The sequence below is a fragment of the Sus scrofa genome, chromosome 16 (genome assembly GCF_000003025.6).
Source record: "Sus scrofa isolate TJ Tabasco breed Duroc chromosome 16, Sscrofa11.1, whole genome shotgun sequence".
Taxonomy (NCBI): Eukaryota; Metazoa; Chordata; class Mammalia; order Artiodactyla; family Suidae; genus Sus; species Sus scrofa.
This window is the reverse complement of record NC_010458.4, coordinates 24424864-24446795: the sequence shown is the minus strand read 5'-3', so window position 1 is coordinate 24446795 and position 21932 is coordinate 24424864. Positions and strand designations below refer to the sequence as shown.

General features: G+C 42.9%; 1 protein-coding gene and 1 long non-coding RNA gene across 5 annotated transcripts in view; one reads left to right on the top strand and one right to left on the bottom strand.

Annotated features, from left to right (window-relative positions):
- Window positions 1-21932, top strand: part of FYB (FYN binding protein) — a 175230-nt gene that overhangs the window by 60973 nt on the left and 92325 nt on the right. For all 4 annotated transcript variants that reach the window (XM_021076648.1, XM_021076647.1, XM_005672430.3 and 1 more), the window contains exon 2: window positions 12228-13389. In XM_021076648.1, the coding sequence (XP_020932307.1) occupies window positions 12228-13389 (1162 nt within the window). The remainder of the gene's footprint in view (window positions 1-12227; window positions 13390-21932) is intronic.
- Window positions 1535-18349, bottom strand: LOC110257226. Its single transcript, XR_002339538.1, has 2 exons — window positions 14409-18349; window positions 1535-2630 (listed from the first exon to the last, which is right to left on the bottom strand). It is a non-coding gene; the product is annotated as an uncharacterized LOC110257226 (long non-coding RNA).

The window sequence follows — 21932 nt, the reverse complement described above, 5'->3', positions numbered from 1 at the left end:
TTTTCCTTTTAGGGCTGTACCTGTAGCATATGGAGGTTCCCAGCCTCGAGGTCTAATCAGAGTTGCACCTGCCAGCCTACGCCACAGCCACAGCAACACTGGATCCTTAACCCACTCAGCAAAGCCAGGGATGGAACCCAGATCCTCATGGATCCTAGTCGGCTTTGTTAACCACTGAGCCATGAAGGGAACTCCCAAACCATTCATTTCTAATGTCTAGTTTTCATTTTCCTCAAGTCACAGTCTGGATCCACGGCTGATGAACAGCCATCCCCTGTCTTGATGGGCCTGTTGAAATCTTCCTCTTCTAAGCAGTTCTCGTCACACAAATTTTTCACATGCTGGGAAGGAAGTCTCTAGAAAACCCCACAGATGGCCTCACTTCCCCACCCCCATCTGCTCCATGTAGACCATACACTTTCAGTTTCTAACTTCTCGTCAAGGGCAGAAAGGAACTCACGTCCTAGGCTCAGTGTCAGGAGGGATGTGGACACTGAGAAAAAAGAGAGCAGAACACTTCTGTTTTATTTTCTCTATGCCAGGAGTATCTTTCTCAGCTATCAAGAAAGTTTTATTTCAAAGTTCACGTTTTTAGCAAAGTAAATTTTCTTTTGCTGGTTTATACTAATTTTTTTTCTTTTGCTTTTTTTTATGGCTGCACCTGCAGCATATGGAAGTTTCCAAGCTAAGGGTCAAATAGGAGCTGCAGCTGCCAGCCTACACCACAGTCACAGCATTGCCAGATCCTTAACCCACTGAGCAGGGCCAAGGATCGAACCCACATCCTCCTCATGGATACTAGTCAGGTTCTTAACCCACTGAGCCACAATAGGAACTCCTGGTTTATGCTATTCTTCTATGCAAAAAGAATAACCATAAGAAATAATAGATGAAAGTAAGATCTCTACAAGGTGACAGAATTGGAGGTACAGGGGAAAAAAATGAAAGGACTTGTACTATGGTGTATACATTAAATATTATCTTAAGAGCCAGATAAACTCCTAGGAAGAGATCTGTGTAAACACCTCACTTATATACAAGTTCACTAGACAGAATGTAAATTCCTCAGAGACTCTTCTCTGATTTTGATTTTAGTTAATACAGTCTGAGTGAATTATATCCTAATCAAATGCAAACTAAATTTGCTATAAAAACTTTGTGAAATGGAATACAAAAAAAATACACATGGTTTCATAATGCCACTTACAGCAACGTGAATGGACCTAGAGATTATCATACTAAGTGAAGTCAGACAGGGAAAGACAAATACCACATGATATCATTTATATGTAGAATCTAAAATATGACACAAGTGAACGTATCTCTGAAACAGAAACAGACTCAACCACATAGAGAACAGACTTGTGGTTGCCAAGGAGGTGTAGGATTGGGGAGGGATGGACTGGGAGTTTTGAATTAGCAGATGCAAACTATTGTATACAGAATGGAGAAACAACAGGGAAATATATTCAATATCCTCTGATAAACCATAATGGGAAAGGGGAAAAAAAACAAAAACGCATGACTGCGGGACTGTTTGTTGTTCTGTATTAATCTACATTCTAACCCCACTCCATTGGCATGAAGAAGTCAAAAACTCAGAGCAGAACAAACTTCAGAAACACATAGAAAGTCATATTTAATTTCCTCATCCATTAATGGTTAAGCCATCAGGGGCTGTGCCAAATTCAAAACTTTATCCGTGCAGGAGCTATCCAGTAGCAGAACCAGGGAAAGGTTTGAAGGTTCTAATTTGTAGAATGATGGTGATTTTCAAGCCTGGTCTTTAAAGACAAAGGGTACACAAACGCCTAACTGATCAGGAGACCGAGAGAGCTCAAGGTGACACAGTATTTGGGAGGTGGGCCTCTACCAGTTGCTGAGCAACCTGGCTTCCTCCACTTCAGTTCAACCTGGAAGAGAGAATCCAGTAGGTAAAGAACGAGGAAAGAGTCCAGAGCAGCAGGTGCCTGAGGTCCGATTAGAGGCAACAATGATTCCCAGCAACACTGCAGAGGTTTTCGGCAGGTGCTCAGGCCATCTTCCTGAGGGGAATGGCCACGTTCACCTATGTCGAGGGGAGCCAGGTACACATAACTCCTAGAGAGACCCCACTCCTGCCAAGGGTTTTCTTCTGACTACACTCCACCTCATAGCGTGAGGCCCGGGTGGTCTGCAGTCCCCTCTCCACCTTCATGAGTCACTGACAGAAATGTAAGGGCTGCCACCCCTGCTTCCGCTGCCAGCTCCTCCTCCCTGGGCTTTGCCCGGTCTGCAACAGCCGGCTCCTGCCCCAAGAACTCAATTTGTGGTGAGAGGCGTGTTCCCACATCCTGTTGAAGAGGGGCCTGGTGCTCTCCTCAGCATCAGAGGCTCAGCCAACTGGAATCCATCACAGTCCATTGCGTGAAGTAGACGTTCTGTTAGACAGAGAGCTCTTGAGAATAATGACCAGGGTTCAGCGCTTTTGAAGAAACGAAGGAAATCCTTTCCCCACCTGTCATCTGTGTGATCAGTCATGGAGAAATTCAAGTCAGTTCAGCCCATCAGCCAGGATGCTTAATTTGATGGAAACAAATGTGCCAGGTGTTGTAGGAGTGCCTGTTTGGGTGGGTGGCAGCAGAGGGGTGCTGTTTTTGAGGAAGAAAAATAAAACCAGGTGTCTGCTTTTATATCTCCTTAAGGAAATGGAGTACACATATTAAGTGCATAAATAATGATTCATTAAGGGTCTAAATATCGGGCCAGTGTTAATGGGGGTAAAAGGAAAGAGTCTGCAGTTTCACTGTCTGCAGTAGACCTTGCCATCTACCATCTTCTGAAATGTTGTCACAAGCACTGTATTTTCAGCCAACTTCCCTTAACTCTATCTTAACAATCAAAAGTAATTAGAGTATTTTTGTAATTTTTAACAATAAGGAGTTTTAAGAAAGTTTATTCAGCTTAAGAAGAATCCCCCCTCCAAAAAAAAAAAAAAAAAAAAGGCCAATTCCTTTTTCCAAGTCTACTTACTGGGTATAACAGATCCAGGTCCTTAAAACAGAAAAGTCAGCTTATCCCTCTGGGGGTTGGGGGGAGTGGGAGAGGGCTTGGCTTGTTGGTGGGAACATATCTGTTATTTTCTGTCATCTAGACAATATAAATCATTGAGGCTGAATACTCCTATTGCTTTATGAAAGTTTGAACTGCTTGAGTCTATTCCAAGTTTTCATCAGCCTGCTTCCTCCCCCAAGGATGGTAAGTGTATCTGGCTTACAAGAGAACTTTCTATCTTCTCAGTCTTTTTGTTATACCTTCCAGTCAATCCTTGGCTGAGTGGATCCTAAATTTGTGCAACGTGAGCCATCACCTCGGCAAAAGTGCAACACACCATCCTCACCAGCCTTATTCGCTCTTTTACTTGCACTGGGCAGGACTATGCTGGCCTCCTGGAACATTTCCCCATTACATGTGTATCTCCTTGCAGTTTTTGTGTTATCCTCTGATGCTCCTCTACCTGGGATTCTGTTCTGGGCAATGACGGCAGGGGTAGGAATTAATTTTGTTCCATCAGAAGAACCAGCAATTCGGACCAAATAAGTCATGAGTAATGACATGTTATCTCAACATATCAATAAAAAAATAAGAGGCATTCCCATCATGGCTCAGCAGTAATGAACCATACTAGTAGCCATGAGGACTCAAGTTCGAGCCCTGGCCTCCCACCGTGGGTTAAGGATCCGGTGTTGCCATGAGCTACAGTAGTAGGTCACAGACGCAGCTTGGATCCTGCATTGCTGTGGCTGTGGCATAAGCCTGTGGCTAAAGCTCTGATTCAACCCCTAGCCTGGGAACTTCGATATGCCATGGGTGTAGCCCTAAAAAGCAAAATAAATAAATAAATAAATAAATAAAAGGAAGGAAGAAGAGAGAGAGATAAAGAGACTGATTTGAGTAAAGAGATAAAGAGATAATTTACCAGCTCCCTCCTGATTAAAAGCATCATATGCAACCAAGTGAAAACATTTTCTTCTCTTATTTTATAGGCTCTATTTAGGAAAGAATATCAGTATTCAAATGAGCAGTTCATTCTCCCCATGCTTTAATTACAAAAGTGATACAAACACATCTTAAGGAGGTAAAATCAGACTCAAAGTTATTTTCTTTTTTCAAATAAAGTGTACATTATTCACAATGCCTTGTTAGTTTCAGCACAATGATTCAGTTTTATGTATATATATATATATATATATATATATATATATGCGCAAAGTTTTCTGTTTTTTTTGTTTGTTTGTTTGTTTTTGTTTTTGTCTTTTTTGACATTTCTTGGGCAGCTCCCACAGCATATGGAGGTTCCCAGGCTAGGGGTCAAATCGGAGCCATAGCTACTGGCCTATGCCAGAGCCACAGCAATGTGGGATCCGAGCTGCGTCTGCGAACTACACCACAGCTCATGGCAATGCCAGACCCTTAACCCACTGAGCAAGGCCAGGGATCGAACCTGCAACCTCATGGTTCCTAGTTGGATTTGTTAACCACTGCGCCATGGTGGGAACTCCTCAAAGTTATTTTAAATTATTAGTTACCCACAAGTCATGGGTGTTTTATTTCTTCTGTGCTTTACACATTATATTTTACAAAGATGAGACTTTGAAAGATGAGGAACTTTAAAACTAGTGATAGTCTTTTTTATTACTTTATTTCTCTACAGTTATTTGCAGGTCTTAGAGTGTATTCTATTATAAAAATTAAAAGCAGACTTTCTGGTGAGGTGTTTCCAAATATCCAGAAGCAAGAGAATTAGCTCAGGGCTTCTCAACCTCATCGCTGTTTGCATTGATAGTTCTTTGTTGTGGAGATTGGTCCTGGGCATTGAAGGATATTGAACAGCAGCCCTGACCTCTACCCACAAGGTGTCAAGAGCACTTTCTGGTTGACCATTTCAAAGATGTATCCAGACATTGCCAAAATTGCCGCAATTTTAGAACCACTGGATTAACCTAATATCCAAGATACATTTAAAACCAAACAACATCCAGTTACCGACAGTAGCAATAGGGTATTATTAATTTTCATGTGAAAATATGTAGACAAACTAGCAGCAAAAGAAAACAATTTCTTTTTTCTTTGTCTTTTTAGGGCAGCACCTGAGGCATATGGAAGTTCCCAGGCTAGGGGTCGAATCAGAGCTATAGCTGCCAGCCTGTGCCACAGCCACAGCAATTTGGGATCCAAGCTGCGTCTGTGGCCTACACCACAGCTCATGGCAATGCCAGATCCTTAACCTACAGGGCAGGGCCAGGGATCAAACCCCCATCCTCATGGATCCTAGGTGGGTTCATTAATTGCTGAGCCACAAAGGGAATTCCCAAATGCATTTTAGACTTAGGATATTTTCAACTTACTTTATCAGCATGTAACCCTATTGTAAATGGAGGAAGATATGTATAAATACACTAATGATGGAAATAATAACAAATTGCTTCAAATAACTTGGAAAAGAAATTTCAAGTAATTTGAGATGAAATGTTTATTTTACTTAAAATGTCTTAATATTTTAGAAGACTCTGAGGTTGTCTAGATTGTGAACTATCTCTTCTTAAGAATAAGTTGAGAAGGAGTTCCTGTTGTGGTGTTTCGGAAATGAATCCAACTAGGAACCATGAAGTTGCGGTTCCATCCCTGGCCTCCCTCAGTGGGTTAAGGATCCAGCGTCGCCGTGAACTGTGGTGTAGGTCACAGACGCAGCTCGGATCTGGTGTTGCTGTGGCTCTGGTGTAGTCAGGAGGCTACAGCTCTGATTTGACCCCTATCCTGGTAACCTCCATATGCCACGGAGGTTCATAATAATACAAAAGACAAAAGACAAAAATAAATAAGTAGAGGAGTTCCCGCTGTGGCACAGTGAGTTAAGAATCCAATTGCAGCGGTTGGGAGGTGAGGGTTCAATTCCCAGCCCTGCACAGTGAGTTAAAAGGATCCAGCACTGTGACAGCTACAGCATTAAGTCACAGCAGATTCCATCCCTGGCCCAGGAACTTCTATATGATGCAGGTGTGGCCTAAATTAAAAAATAATAATAATAATAAAGAGGAAGGAGTAGAAGCCCACCTTAAATCTTTAAAAGTTTAAAAGCTCCCGCAGGAGTTCCATCATGGTGCAGCAGAAACGAATCCGACCAGGAACCATGAGGTTGCGAGTTTAATCCCTGGCCTCGTTCACTGGGTTAAGAATCTGGTGTTGCCATGAGCTGTGGTGTGGGCTGAAGACATGGCTCAGATCCTGCATTGCTTTGGCTGTGGTGTAGTCTGGTAGCTGTAGATCTGATTTAGCCCCTAGCCTGAGAACCTCCATATGCCTGGGGTGCGGCCCTAAAAAGCAAATAAATAAATAAATAAATAAAAATAAAAGATTCCGCAAACTAATGTAAGGTGTTACTAACTGGAGAAGCTGGAGTGACATATGGGGGAACTCTCTGTATACTGTCTTCTGCATTCTTCTGTAAATCTAAAACTGTGCTAAGAAATAAAGTTAAGCCTATAATACACATATAATATACACCGGTATGAATCAATTGTCAAGGGAAAAAAAGCAGAGTTAATATTGAAAATGTTTAACAACCATAATTACCTAGGCACCAAGCAAATGGGAGTAACTGGGAGTAATTGCTGATCCACATCTGGCTGTGCTGGTGAGAAGCAGCTCAGTTCAGGAAAAAAGCAAGTTGGGAAACAAGGTTTTCCATTTGTGCAAATTCCATTTCTATCCTCCTGGGAACAGAAAGTGTGCGTGTGTGTGTGTGTGTGTGTGTGTGTGTGTAGCTATGTATTTGTATAGGCACAGCTTAGAAGCACACATGAGAAACTGATAACAGTCGTTGACTCTAAAGAAGCACTGGGTAAGTTACTGTGTAATTTATTGTTTAAAGTAAGTCAAGTTTGAGAGTAAATGGAAACATTAGGATGATTCCATAACAATAGGCATAAACTTGTACTGTAATGGCGATCAGGATATATGAGCCCCCTAGAACCCCAGGCCCGAGGGCTTAGATAAGGGTCAACACTTAAAACAGACTTACTTTTCCCTCTATTGTAAAATACATTGCTGGAGTTCCCGTCGTGGCGCAATGGTTAAAGAATCCGACTAGGAACCATGAGGTTTCAGGTTCGATCGCTGGCCTCGCTCAGTGGGTTGGGGATACAGCGTTGGCGTGAGCTGTGGTGTAGGTCGCAGATGTGGCTCAGACCCCACGTGGCTGTGGCTCTGGCGTAGGCTGGTGGCTACAGCTCCGATCAGACCCCTAGCCTGGGAACCTCCATATGCCGTGGAAGTGGCCCTAGAAAAGGCAAAAAATAAATAAACAAAATAAAATACATTGCTTTTACTCAATTTTTAAATTTTTCAAAGGAAAAAGAGCCCTGGAAAATAGAATGAATATTCAATCTACAATGAAATCAGAATGAAGGAATGTTAAAAAAAGTTTTTAAAATTATTTTTGCCTTTATTATCCTGAAGGAAGGAATTGAGCTATTGTTGTTAGGATTAAGGGCAAATCTGGGTGTTGAAAATTCTATGTAATACATTTATTAAGAGTGATAACAACCAAAAACCTCTAAAGCTAAGCAGTCAGTCTTAGAGATTAAATAGCTGTAGAGTTCAGGCTATTGACTTGCCAGACATATTAACAAACTCAGGCTCTGTTTACTGTGTCTTCAGTGTGTCCCACATCAAAACCTGTGGCTCTTTCTTTCAACATCCAGCTAAAACTTCCAGTGTGGGTAAACCAAACTTAAACATAATAACTCTACGATGATATCCAGGGGTATGTTTCAGTCACATTAATTTAAAATTAGGACATGACATTAACGATTGTCACTTCAGAATTAGGTTACCTGGAAAAAATGATGTTATGTGACTAGTCACTTAGGAGGGAAAAAAACCCACGACAGCAGACAATGATTGGGTGTCTATCTCATGCAGTTCTTGATCTAAGAACTCTACAGGCATTAACCCATTTCATCCTCATTAAAAAAAAAAAAAAAAAAGCCAGGGGAGTTCCCATTGTGGCTCAGTGGTAATGAACGTGAGTAATATCCATGAGGACTTGGGTTTGATCTCTGGCCTCACATAGTGCATTAAGGATCCAGCGTTGCTGTGAGCTGTGGTGTAGGTTGCAGGCTCAGCTCAGATCCCACCTTGCTGTGGCTGTGGTGTGTAGGCCGGTAGCTGCAGCTCTGATTTGACCCCTAGCCTGGGAACTTCCATATGTCCCAGGTGCAGCACTGCCCCCCACCCCCAAAAAAATAATTCCAGTGAGAAATAGGTACTGTTATTATTCTTATTTTATATAAAGAAGATTGAGTCTCAGAGAGGCTAAGTAACTTGCTAGATCACACAGCTAGTAAGTAGCAAAGTCAAGGTGGAACCCAAATCCGTCATTTCAGAGCTGGTGCTATTAACTGTGCCGCAGTACTCCCCCTGGGTCCAGGGTCTGGGTTGGTATCCGAGGCTTAAATTCCAATTCTAAATCAACCACCTCCATATATTCTAAACTAAAATCAGGGCACAAAGATTGGCCATGGGTAGCGTGTTTCATGGATTCCCCCCTGTGGAATCCAAGACATAAAGTTGCTGTGATGAAACAGGACATCACTTAAATCCTTTGGTTTCTGTTTTCTCACCAAGGCAGTGAGAGAGGTGGACCAGATGATTCCCAAGGCTTCACTTGCTTTGTAAAATAGGAACCTCTCCCAGGCTCCAGGCATTCTTTAAAGTGTCTCACAAATACTGATTTGCTTTATTTTCCTGACCGTCTTGTGACATATCTCTAATATTCTCATAATAGAGGTGAGCACGCTGAGTCCCAGGGAGCTTCTGTACTTTGCCTTATGTTAAATGGCTCATTAGACTGAAAACCAAGGAGCCTGGCTCCCAAGTCTGTGCTCTTAACCCCTCTTCTCTACAGCCTCTTATCATTCGGGGCTAAATTGTAGCTCTGGAATACAAGTTACAAAATATGGAGTGAGTCTAGAATAAAAGATTCTTCCCAAGAAACAGATCTTTTTTTCTTCCAGGTGGGGAGCAAATTTTTATACTTATATTTCTTTATGCAGTTTTGTTAAGGCTTAAAGTCATCTGCAGCTGTGATCTCCTGGGAGGCATAGGGCAGGACCTGCCTTCCCCTGTTCCCTCCACCAGCACCCAGACTCTCCCTGGTTCTGTTGTTTCCTGCCTGTTACCTTCAAGCATTGCTTGAGGATTTGAGAAAATCATGCGGATAGAAAAATGGTCATGGGAGGCAAGGCAGAAAACAAGGTATTTTCAGCAACTCAGACACAGGGTAGTAAATTAAAGGAGCAGCATCCAGGCTGGAAAATGCAGCTTTCACCTGGTTTTCTCCTCCTGCTTAGGTTCCTTACCCGCATCCAAAATACACATGTGCTGCAACTTGGTACGGAGAAAAGTGCTTGCTGAAGGCACCCTTTCTTATTTTTCTTTTTTAAGTATAGTTGATTTATAGTGTTGTGTCAATTTCTGCTCTACAGTGTAGTGACCCAGTCATGCATATATATATATTCTTTTTCTCATACTATTATCTTCCATCATGTTCTATCCCAAGAGATTGGATATAGTTCCCTGTGCTGTACAGTAGGAGTTCATTGCTTATTCATTCCAAATGGAATAGTTTGCATCTACTAACCCTAAGCCCCCAGCCTCTCCCACTCTCCTCTCCCTTCCCCTTGGCAACCACAAACCTGACCTGTATGTCTGAGTCTGTTTCTGTCCTGTAGATAGGTTCATTTGTGTCATATGTTAGATTCCACATATAAGTGATATCATATGTTGTCTCTCTCTTTCTGACTTAGTTAACTTAGTATGAGAATCTCTAGTTGCATCCATGTTGCTGCAGATGGCAATACTGCATTCTTTTTATGGCTAATTAGTATTCCATTGTATGTATGTACCACATCACATCTTTTAAACTCACAACTCACAGTATTCAGCTCAGGATCAACCTAAACAATTTCGCAAATATATTAGGATCCTGGGCCAGGTATCATGGGCAGACAAAGAGGAATGAGACAGTTTCTGGACTTTGGAGCCCAGGACAGACCTGATTCTGCATCCGTGTCCTCACAGTTTGTGGCTATGAACCCTTGACAAAGCTACTTAACTTTTCTTTTTTTTGTTGTTTTTGTTTTTGTTTTGTCTTTTGTCTTTCTTTTCAGGGCCGCACTCGCAGCATATGAAGGTTCCCAGGCTAGGGGTTGAATCGGAGCTACAGCTACCGGCCTACGCCACAGCCACAGCAACTTGGAATCCGAGCCACGTCTGCAACCTACACCACAGCTTACAGCAACGCCGGATCCTTAACCCATTGAGCAAGGCCAGGGATCGAACCGGCAAGCTCATGGTTCCTAAACGGATTCGTTTCCACTGCACCACAATTGGAACTCCCTTAACTCTCCTAATCATAATAGTTTCCATCTATCAAGCCTGTGCTGTGGGCCAGTCAGGCACTTTACAAATTCCATCTCTAATGCGAAGGACAGTTGTGGCAGATGTGCACTATTATCCCCATTATATGGATTGTGCACCTGAGGCCCCACTAATCAATGAGGATTCCAGCCAAGTTTCCATGCTTTCACCATGATGTCCTCCTGCAGTTTCAACCTCCATTCTCTTTCTTGCGGAATGGAGTTAAATAATGCCCTCCTCCGAAAAAGTGAGATGGAGCAATATGGATAACGTGCCTGGTTCAGAATTGAGCACGTACATTTACACACTGAACGGTGGTTCTTATTATCATGAAAGGAAGTAACCCCGGAACGTGTAAAACTGCCCAAAGTGCTACATGAGTTAAGAGGAGGGAGCCCATCATCCCAACCGGACAGGATCTGGTTTTGTGGTATTTGAGTGAGGCCTTGAGAGAAGCAATCTGCTGGGGTGTGTGGCAGTGACAGGCCAGGCTGGGGAGTAAGAAAACGTTTTCTAAGTGAATTTATTTTTTATTTATTTATTTATTTATTTATTTTGTCTTTTTGCCTTTTCTAGGGCCGCATCCGCAGCATATGGAGGTTCCCAGGCTAGGGGTCTAATCGGATCTGTAGCCACCAGCCTACGCCAGAGCCACAGCAATGCTGGATCCTTAACCCACTGAGCAAGGCCAAGGATCAAACCCGCAACCTCATTGTTCCTAGTCGGATTTGTTAACCACTGCGCCACGATGGGAACTCCTAGGTTAATTTTAAAGTGCAAAATGGAAGCTGTCTACTTGTGAATCTTCAGTGATTTGTTCTTTTTAAGCCTCAACTTCTTGCTTTTGAGAAAAAAAAAAGCAAACCCACCATGAATTCTTCCAGGTTAAATGGGATTATTGTCACAGAGAAAGGTGACTGGCTGCCCTCTTTACCAAGTGATACCCTGATTCTAGATAAGGACAGAGACGATAGCAGGAAATGAGACTGGAGATGCCAGAGTCTGGAAGTAAAACTTTCCAGCCTGTCCTTGCTGCTTCCTCGTCACGTTCCCTGTGTACCCTAGACTCTGTCCCCTTGAAAGTGAGCCCACTCTGCCTGCTGGTCTGGTTCCAGTGGAATCATTAGCCCTCAGTATGTATCAGTAAGCAGAAAAAAAAAACTCATTTTATTGCTGAGGTATAAAAACAAGTGGGTTTTACTGCCACATCTCCCCATTAGCCAACAGATGGACCTTAAAGGTAGAGGGGAATCAGCAAAAGCTTGCAAACCACAGGGCTGTCGAACATGGCCATGCTATATAAAGCATGCAACCTAAATTTACAGAAGAGCTTGCTTTCATTTTTTAAGTGCAGTTTCTATTTAAAAGGCTCAGCTGTAAAATATGGAAGGAACCACTTCTTGGTCACTTTCTTATTTTCTCAAGTTCAACACAATAGATAAATACCCCGTTCAGAGTAAACCTGACAGGAGAGCTGGAGACACTGTGAGAAGAAAGGGGGAAAGGTTAAGTTGTGATTTAAACAAAGAAACAAAAAACGGCCAGTGGGTCTAAGACAACCAACACGTCTATGTCTAATAGCCCTCCCCCTTCAAGAAAGTCTCACAACTTATTTTGCCATAGAGGAAGATAAATGTTACAATATCTCGCTAACCAATCAGCGACGCTGCAGGCCTCAAACCAGGAAACCCTTTAAAGTGTAGTATTTTAAATTGTGCAAGTGAGACTTCTGGCTCTCAGCGAGTTTTTGTTCCCTGTGCTTGCAGGATGGGAAGGCAGATGTGAAGTCTCTCATGGCGAAGTTTAACAGCGGGGGCAACCCCACGGAGGAAGCCTTGGTCAATAGCCGGCCCTTCAAGGTCACGGGCCAAAACTCCCCTTCAGGAATACAGGCCAAAAAGAACTTGTTCAACAGCCAAGGAAATGCCAGCCCTCCCGCAGGACCCGGCAACGTGCCCAGGTTCGGGTCCCCAAAGCCACCTGTGGGGGTGAAACCTTCTTCTGAGGAAAAGCCTGACAAGGAGCCCAAACCCCCGTTTCTAAAGCCGACTGGAGCCAACCCACGGTTTGGAGCACAGGCTAACCCGGCCACCAGAGACCCCGAGGCGAAAGCGGGATTTCCGAAACCTGCAGGCCCCAAGACCTTCAACCTGCCCAAAGAGGATTCCAAACCTGCGTTTCCCCGGCCTCCTGGGAACAAGCCTGCGCTTCACAGTGCAAACCAGGACCCTGACCTAAAGCCTCTGGGTCCCAAGCCCGGGTCTCATCCTCCAGCCCAGGAAAATGAACCGAAGCCAGCGTTCCCAAGGCTGCCCGGGGCTAAAGGCAAGTTTGTGTCAGCCTCACCGGAGCAGGACCCCAAGCCCCTCTTCCCTAAACCCGCCTTTGGCCAGAAGCCATCCCCTTGTGCCCAGGACCCCCAGGAAGATGAGAGCCCTTCTAAGACGGCGGCTCCACAGAAAGGCCTCCCGGCCCCCCCGGGACCCAAGGCCAGGTCTGGTCCTTTGAAACCTGCCAGGGAAGATCCAGAGAATAAAGAGCAGGGAAGCGAGACCTCAAGTTCTCCTTTTTCTGGGGTCGTTCTGAAACCTGCCGCGAGCAGAGGCACCCCAGGCCTCCCCAAACCTGCTGAAGAGAAAAGAGACGAGAGGAAGATGGATGCTGCCAAGAACGTCTTCCTGAGCAAGATGAATCAGGAGGAGCCGGCCCCTGGGGTTCCTCCTGCCAAGTTCCCTAAGACACCTTCCAAGCCGACGATGACAGGGACCTGGGGCCAAGGTCAAGAAAAGGAAAAGGGGGACAAGAGCTCAGCCACCCCCAAGCAGAAGCCCCTGCCACCCCTGTTTACCCTGGGTCCCCCTCCGCAGAAGCCCAGCAGACCCCCGCATGTTGACCTATCGAAGTTCCGAAAAGCCACTTCTGGAAACAGTGAGTTCTTGTCTCCTTTGCTCGTTCCCGGGTTTTGTTTCACAGCAGAAGGTGTTTTAGCTTCTGGGGAAAAATTTATCACAAGGAATGATTCCGTCAGTGATCCTCCTGGGTATGTGATGACTTTTCTTTGGCATTTATTTTCCTCTGGTGTAGGAGGTCTGAGTGGGTTGAAATCCTTAGTTCTGAGTCGACCATTGTAAGGAAGGGCCAGGTTGGAGGGGGAGGGATACATCTATTCAATTGCTAAATGGTTTTGCTTCATGATAACCATTGCATTGACTCCCTTTGCTGGGTTTCATTTCTGTTGAATGAGACTGAGGTTTGTTCCCCCTGCGACCACAAGAGTTAGACCGAAGGTGAGCCAACCTCTGAGTCAGTGCTGGATGCCCAGGGGACTCTGAATTGTCACAGCTGGAGGGTTGCTACTGGCCTCTAGTGGGTAGGGACCAGGAAGGCTGCTAAACATCCCACAATGAACAGGACAGCCCCTTCCACCAAAGAATTAGCCAGTCCACAATGTCACTAGTACAGAGGTTGAGCAGTCTTTTTCCCAATGATTTTCAGTGTCCACAAGTCTATCCTACATCTCCCTCCTAAGCCTGATATTCAAATAAAGAGATGACTGGGACTCTTCTGAAATGGTACTTATAGTTTTCTAGTTTAGCTGTTTTCTATTTCTCAGTCAGTATAAGGTTTCCTGGATGTTTCTGTTTCATAAAGCAGTACATAAGTACATAACTAGGATAATAAGCCAGACAAAGGGATACATTAGTTTCTTTCTGGCTAAATAGTTTAATTGTCTACCAGAGATGTTACTACAATATGGTACATGCTAAACGTTAGTCCTAAATGACTTGGTAAAGATTTGTAACCCTGCACAGTGATGAAAGAAGCTCCCTTATGCCTAAAAAGGATTAATATTTTAGGCAAGTCATGTGCAACTGTTGTTTATGGTGAGAAAGGAAAAAGGATGCTTATGAGGGACTGCAGGACTGTGAGATATATTTTTTACTTACCCAAGTGTGGTCAATTAAAGCAGATCTAGGTATAGAGGCTGTTTGTCTTCTTTGGCTCTGCAGAAGCATCTCGAAATATGTCATCTTCCTGAGGTCAGTATTCTCAGTGTCAACCAACAGATTGGTGATCAAATCCCACATTAATCCATCACACCGAAAGCAAGTTTGTCATGACCTCATGGTCATTCTCTTGACTCTCCAGCTGTGACAATCCAGCTTCCCCTGGGCATCCAGCACTGACACAGACTTCCAGAAAGCATCAGCTTTGGTACAGTTGCTATGTCCTCATCCATCACCTTCTCATTTGAATGCCGGTTCCTAACTCAGAAATGCTCTCTTTGTGAAACTTTCTAAAAGACCCTATCTTAATTCCCTCTCTCAGTTCTTCTGTGCCTCAGATAAGAAATTACCTACCTAGTGTAACCTCCATTGTATGGCTCTGACTTCAGGCCAGGGAAACTGTTTTGATGTTACTGGGAAATTGTGGAGAGTTTTCTCCTCCGTCTTTATTTCCTCCACCTTTATTTCCACTCCGCTACCATGTTGGCGTGGTGACATCCAGGTGACTGCTGTCACACCCTTGAAAAGCTAATGAAGGCCACTCTGGGCTCTGCAGTCCTGGCAGGGTCCGCACGGAGCTGATTTTCAGTGCCATGTAGCTCTGGGGGACGCAGGCAAAGTCGCTCAGTAAGTGGATTGATCCTTGCCCTCTTTCTCCTCCTCCTTAGAACCTTTTGCCCATCCTGGCGGGGCTCCCCCACTGCTCAGCTGCCCCAGGACAGCATACATCCTAATCCTCTGGTCAGGGCACCCCTTCTCCACCCAGTGGTCCCTCCAGACACATCATGCTCTAAAATGGACCCTCTCCCCTCTTCATCCACCTCTTCCACAAATCACAGCTCAGTCTTCCTAATTTGAACTGACTTCATGTTGGTGTCCGGATAAAACAATCTGGTTCCCAACCTTTAAATTCTGAGGAACAGCCTTTAATGCATGCACATTTTAAAAAAGCATTTAAATTTTTAAAGTGGTTTTTTAAATAGAAATTGCATCTGGCTCAAAACCAGCAAGTATAAAAGGGTACACAGTGAAAAGTACCTTTAGTCCTGGTTCACCATTTGTGGGTCTTTTCACCCTTTGCCCCATAGAAACCACGCTTCTTAATTTCTATATCTGTCCAAAGTTTCTTCATATTTACACAAGCAAGTATAAATATAGATAGCAAGCCCCGTGCTTTTTACTCAAGAAGTAAAATATTATATGCAATGCTTTGATCCTCGCTTTTTAAAAATAAAAATAAAATTCCTGTCTCTCTGTCCCCATTTTTAAAAGGTTACTGAATCTTCTTTAGAGCTGCCAGATGTTCAGGTAAATGGATGACTCAGCTAATTGATTTGACAATTTGTATTGTTTCTAAACTTTTCCCCTTTGAAACAATGCGACAGAAAATAACCTTGTATACATGTCACAAAATAAGCATTTACTTTGTGAACACAGAGAATTTCTTCAGAGTCAGGTCTGCTGACTCCTAAGCAAACCATTGCTAGTTTTCCTAAACCATACTAAGTAATTTAGCATTCCACTTAGAAAGGTTAAAAAGAATAGCAGAATTTGGAAGTATATAGTATTCAAATGAACTAAAGCTTCATCTAATGATTCTGTAGGTTTTCAAACCTAGGGAACTTTTTTCTTAGCCTTTTGCCTGATTCCTTCCATTCCCGGTTCACATCCAATTCCTTAAACCTCTTCCCCAGATCTACCCTCCATCTTTCATCATCTTTGTTCAATATATTAGCCATTAAAAATATTTATTATTTATTGAGGACTTGTTACATATTAGACACATGTTACCCCTGTTTATTCCTGCCCCAAACCCAAAGAAATGGGAATTCCCTGGGGTAACTAAACTCAGAGAGGTTAGATAATTTACCCAAGGCCACGGTGTCACTAAGTTGGGACAGGGCCGGCCCACCTGTCTCTCTGATCTCAGAGCCTGTGTCCCCTTCGCCACCGTCCCTGCTTTGTTCCCTCTCTTGAAACATAGGGTATTATGAAATAATAAATCAAACATAAGTTTGAAACCCAAAGAATCTTTATTCTTCTCCCTTTCTTTATCCTTCGGTTGAAATATCTTTTTATTTGTTTGCTTGTTTTACCATGAATACCCCTATAAGCTCCATGTATAACACTATTTATTTGGAACACAAAAATAATATATTCTTGTTAGTTGCTCAGGTTTTCCCTCCCACCAAATTCTATTTAATCAGAATTTAGTATTCATACTCTCTATAGCCTAGCAATTGCTTTTAACGAATTAGTTAACCCCTGCCAATAGAATTGTACTCAGCTGAATGAATTGTGAAATAAATATTATCCAAAGGGCCTGTATTGTAGATCTTTTCAGTTACTTGCTTGTAACCATAAGCTTGAATATAACATGTTGCTTTTCTGAGCCTGGAGCAAACAGCTGTTCTCCAGAACCATTTAAGGAACAAAAGCCTAAACTTAAAAAAAAAAAAAAAATCAAATATCAAAATGTTTTCTGAACTAACCTTTTCTCTGACTCTTTTTGGTTCCTGGGCCAGTGGTGAAAGGCTTCCCTCTCAAGCATCAGTGAAGCTTGCTCATCAATAACCATGATCCTCAACAGCGAAGTCTGGATTGTTAAGAACCTGTAGCCTAACTGCAGGTTTGCATGTAGAAGTTAGTAAAACCTACTGGTAAACATTCAACCAACCCTTTCTCTAGTCTTGTTCTTGAAATTAAAGAGAAACTAGGACTCATCTTTCCACGTGTTAGCTTTAAGAGTGTTAAGCTCAGCGTCTTGACAACCGAAGGGGTAAAGCCAGGGTCCCCAAGGCAACAGCAAAGGGCTATTGACTGACACTGTCCCTCTCTGCTGTGTGTCTCCTTAACAAACCCGGCCTACAACATTTTGAAGCCAAAGGTGCATGGGTTATTTTCATCAGCAAGTCCCTTGCTTCTAAGGAGGGGCAAGATTTTCCTTCCTAGACCCTGAGGCTATTGCCTTTTTCTTCCTCTTCACTCTCCTTTTATGTGCAAATTACCATAGTAGACAGTTATATATTTTAGAATGTTTGATATCTGTGTGTGCTGCTCCTACCCACTGCAGAAAAGGGGGATTCTGTGCTCAAATACATGTAAGATATTTGGGGCCGAGTAGATTCTTGACAGCAGAATTTCCTGAAGCATTGAGACACCCGCCATATGCTTGGGATCTAAAAATAATGTAGATCCTGGGACAGATTTGCTGAGACGTATCACAGACTGGGCTATTTCAGAACACTGAAAAGCCAGAGGCAAAGCTCTTGGTACCCAAACAATTGCAAGCAGTCCAGCTTCAAGCTGCAACAATGTTCTCCACTTACCTTTCTGCTCGATCATTCTCCAGGTGCCTGCTGTGTGCTTGTGGCTGGTATGGGCCTTACGGCTGGAGTCCACTCTTACACTGAGCTCCAGCCTGAGCTGGATTTCCTTCACTCTCCCTCCCCCATCCCTGGGAAAGCTGTTTTCCATGAAACCTGTGGTTCTTGTTTCTATTCCTGGTTGAAACTTCTGAGGACCCACTTACTATGGGAAGCTTACCTGAGGTTAACTCCAAAACAGAAATGCCCCTGAAAGAGTGTCACTCTCTCGACCACACGCTGTCCCCAGTCAGATCTTTTGAGCTTCCCATTCTTGGTCTGGCCTCTCCAAGGTCTAAAGCTCTCTTCTGCTCTTCTAGAATAAACCAACTCCTCAGTCTCATCCCTGTTCTCTTGAACAATCTGGTTCTGGCTGTTATATCCCAACAGCATGCTTTGGACATTTTTTTTTCTGTCTTTTTGGGGCCACACCTGCAGAATATGGAGGTGCCCAGGCTTAGGGGTCCAATTGGAGCTACAGCTGCTGGCCTACACCACAGCCACAGCAACATCAGATCCAAGCCACATCTGTGACCTCCAACGCAGCTCACAGCAGCACCAGATCCTTAACCCACTGAGCAAGGCCAGGGATTGAACCCGCAACCTCATGGTTCCTCGTTGGATTCGTTTCCGCTGTGCCACGACGGGAACTCCACTTTGGACATTTTTTTAATCCAATGTTTTAATCATGTTTATAAGCAGTCTTCATGGTCTTTATTTTTATATTCTGGCATTTAATTTTACTGTGGGAAAGTCTGAGACTCCCCTGAATTTCCCCCTTGGAAAATGATTTGCTTTTCTGTCTGGATTTCCAAGGAAATCTCTGAGTTCAAAGTTTAAACACTTAGCCACGGAGACACTGCTTTGGGAAAGATCCCCAGTGTTCTCTTTACTTGCTGCGGGTCATAAGTCCTTCCTTCTCCCCAAATAAACAAATACAAACTTAGCCAGGATATATCTGCGTCAATCATTCTATTAATTAGCATTTTCTCAGATGATATTCCTCTTAGCTCTCAGAGATTTTCGCTTCCACATACATGGGAGCCCTACCATTTCTTTTGATCTGGCTGATGGATGACAATCACATCGAATCCAGTGTGATGAGTTTGTCTTTCCCCCAGAGCTGTGACTTGAGTTCTGAATATTGCCTTTAATCTGCTCGCCTGCAGCGTGAAGGTTAACTGTGCTGGTCTTGAGGGCAGTCCTTGCAGGGGACCTGAATGCTGTTCCATTTTCTGAGCTCTCGCTCATAACCCTGTACCAGGGAAAGGCCAACTGTGGCAGGTCCTCCTTCTCTGCCTCTGGGATGACTCTGATGTGGTACTTAGGGCTTCCAGGCTATAGGTTTCACTTTGACCTTCCCTACGCTGTTCATCCATCCCTGTGTCCACTCATGAACTAGAGAGAATCTACAGGTTTTCTTAGCATCACAGTCTTCTCCATATATTGCTTCTGAGCCTAAGGGAACAAGTGGGAAGCTTCACTTGCCTCCTATGGCACCCTCTGTTTCTTTCCTTAGCCACTAGTTTTTGAAGTTTATCTAATGAAGTTGCTTCATTACTTCCCTTTTCTCATGGTGACTTGGGGATAATGTTTTTCTTGCCATATTTTGTTTTTCCTATTTTGTCAGTTAGAAGAAGGACATTCTGTAAGTACCCCCTTCATCATTTGATACCAGCTGAATATTGAATATAACCCAGGAGTCGCAAGGAGGGTGGCAAGATGGTGGAGACTCTGGAGTGCCCACTGACAGCCTTGTTTCGTACTCTCTGGATTGTGCTCCCTGGTCATGGACACATGACCCCTCGCTATCCCCTCCCCTACTCCTATTATGAGGAGTCTTCAGACACAATCGAGAAGGGGGGAGGAGGAGCTCCAGCTACCTGATGGGAGCTTCACTCAGACTGTTGACAGCATCTGACCTCCACCCACCTGCAAATCCCTGAGAGCAATCGTAGTTTCAGTCTTTAACAACCAGTCAGTTTATACTTCGACTAGGAGAGGAGAATGAGCCAGGAAAAGGAGAGGACCACCAGGCTGACCCCTGGGGAAGGCAGATGCCCCTTCTTCAGGGCCTAAGTCATTTTGTCCCTGAAAAGTCCTCCAGCCTATTGAGGTTCCCAGTTCCTTGCTGGGCACACAATCTGGCCTTCAGAATTCTTTCTTAACTGTTCACGTACCAGCTAGACTTTTAATGTTATTTTTGACACAATATTCCATACTTATCATTTAATTTACAGGAAGAAATTTCCTTATAATATCATTCGCTATACCTGTAAGATAGATTATTGCTTTTCTTAGTTATGAAAAGAGAAATTTCTATAAAACCTTTGCAATTTGGAGCAACACGCCATGATTTATCCTGGTATAATAACTCTTCCTATGATCAAGAGGTAGAAGTTGGTATATTTTTAAGGCACTTAAGAGGAAAATATAGAAATATTGCCCAATCAACAGGCATTATATCAACATTCAATACACATGTGCTAGATCAAAGAAGATGTGGCTACTTTATGCATAACTTAAATGAATATTTTGTTTTACAATGACTGACTTAAATAAAATATGAAATGCTTATGAGATGACTTAGTATATAACAAATGTGATCAAAATTATTTAATTTTAAAATAGGTATGCAAAATTATTAGGAGAGTAAATCCTAAGGTATAAGGAAAATTTTTTTTTCTATTTCTTTATTGTTATATCTATATTGAAATGATGGGTGTTCATTAAACCTTTCTTGGTAATCTTTTCATGATGCACGTAAGTCAGATTATTGTATTGTACTCCTTAAACTTATACAGTGCTGTATGTCAATTACATATCAATAAAACTGGAGAAAAATTGGCATGCAACCCATAGAGGTCAAAACATTAAAATGAAATTGCAATTTACTTGAGAAAGAAAGGAGATGAAAAAGAAAGTGACAACTAAGAGTCAAATACAAATGCGTATGAGTCTACTATTCACAAACCTAAAAGCTTTTCCTGATTTACTTTCAGTTGTACTTCACATAAAAAGTTTTTTTAAAAAAAGCACTAGATAAGAAGATTAGGGCAAATGTACATGTTATAATTTGGTCAAGTTCCTGGGCAGGAGATGCCATGTTTCATAGACTCTGCTAAAATAATTTCCAAGCCAAGCCAAATTGAACCTTTTTTTAAAGAATTGGAATTCTATTCTTTTTTTTTTTTTTTTTTTTTTTTGTCTTTTTGGAGCCGCACCCAAGGCATGTGGAAGTTCCCAGGCTAGGGGTCTAATTGGAGATACAGCTTCCAGCCTATGCCACAGCAACAGCCACAGCCACGTGGGGTCCAAGCCGCGTCTGCGACCTACACCACAGCTCACGGCAGTGGCAGATCCTTAACCCACTGAGCAAGGCCAGGGATCAAACCCGCAACCTCATGGTTCCTAGTCGGATTCGTTAACCACTGAGCCACAATGGACACTCCAAGAATTGGAATTCTAGAATAGGCACTTGCCATTGAAGCTTCCTTCTTTCTGCCGATGGCAACTATTTCTACATATGACAAATTCAAATGCAAAAAGTGCCTCTTTGGGTACATATTTTTTTCTCAAAACAAAATGAAATTAAGTTTTACAACACAAGAACAACTCCAATTGTTAGAACAAAATTATGCCTCAAGAGCAGAAATTTAGCTACCTGGCTTTACGAAAATATCTGGAAATTTCCTATCCTCTTAGAGAAATCACAATCATGATAGCTGTGGCATGGTTCTAAAGCCCAGAGAACCATCTAGAGTAGTAGACTGTTTTTCCGGTGTATAAGAAACAAGGAAGAGGGAAAAAAAAAAGAAAAGTCCATAGTTCGAGAATTTAACTGCTATGTAACCCCTAATAGACATGTAGACAAGAAACATGTTTCTCTTCCGTTTAAATTGCCTCTAAAGAAAAAAGATTATACTTCATTTTCTCTGGCATGGCCAAGGCAGAAAAAACATTGAGAACAGCCAATAGCGAAAGATACTATCAGGAAAAAGTAACTGAAGATGAGCCATCTGGTTGTAGAAAAAAAAAAAAAATCTGAACAGAAACGCATGTGAGGTTTTTCTTTCCCCAAAGTAAGAACTCACTTTGT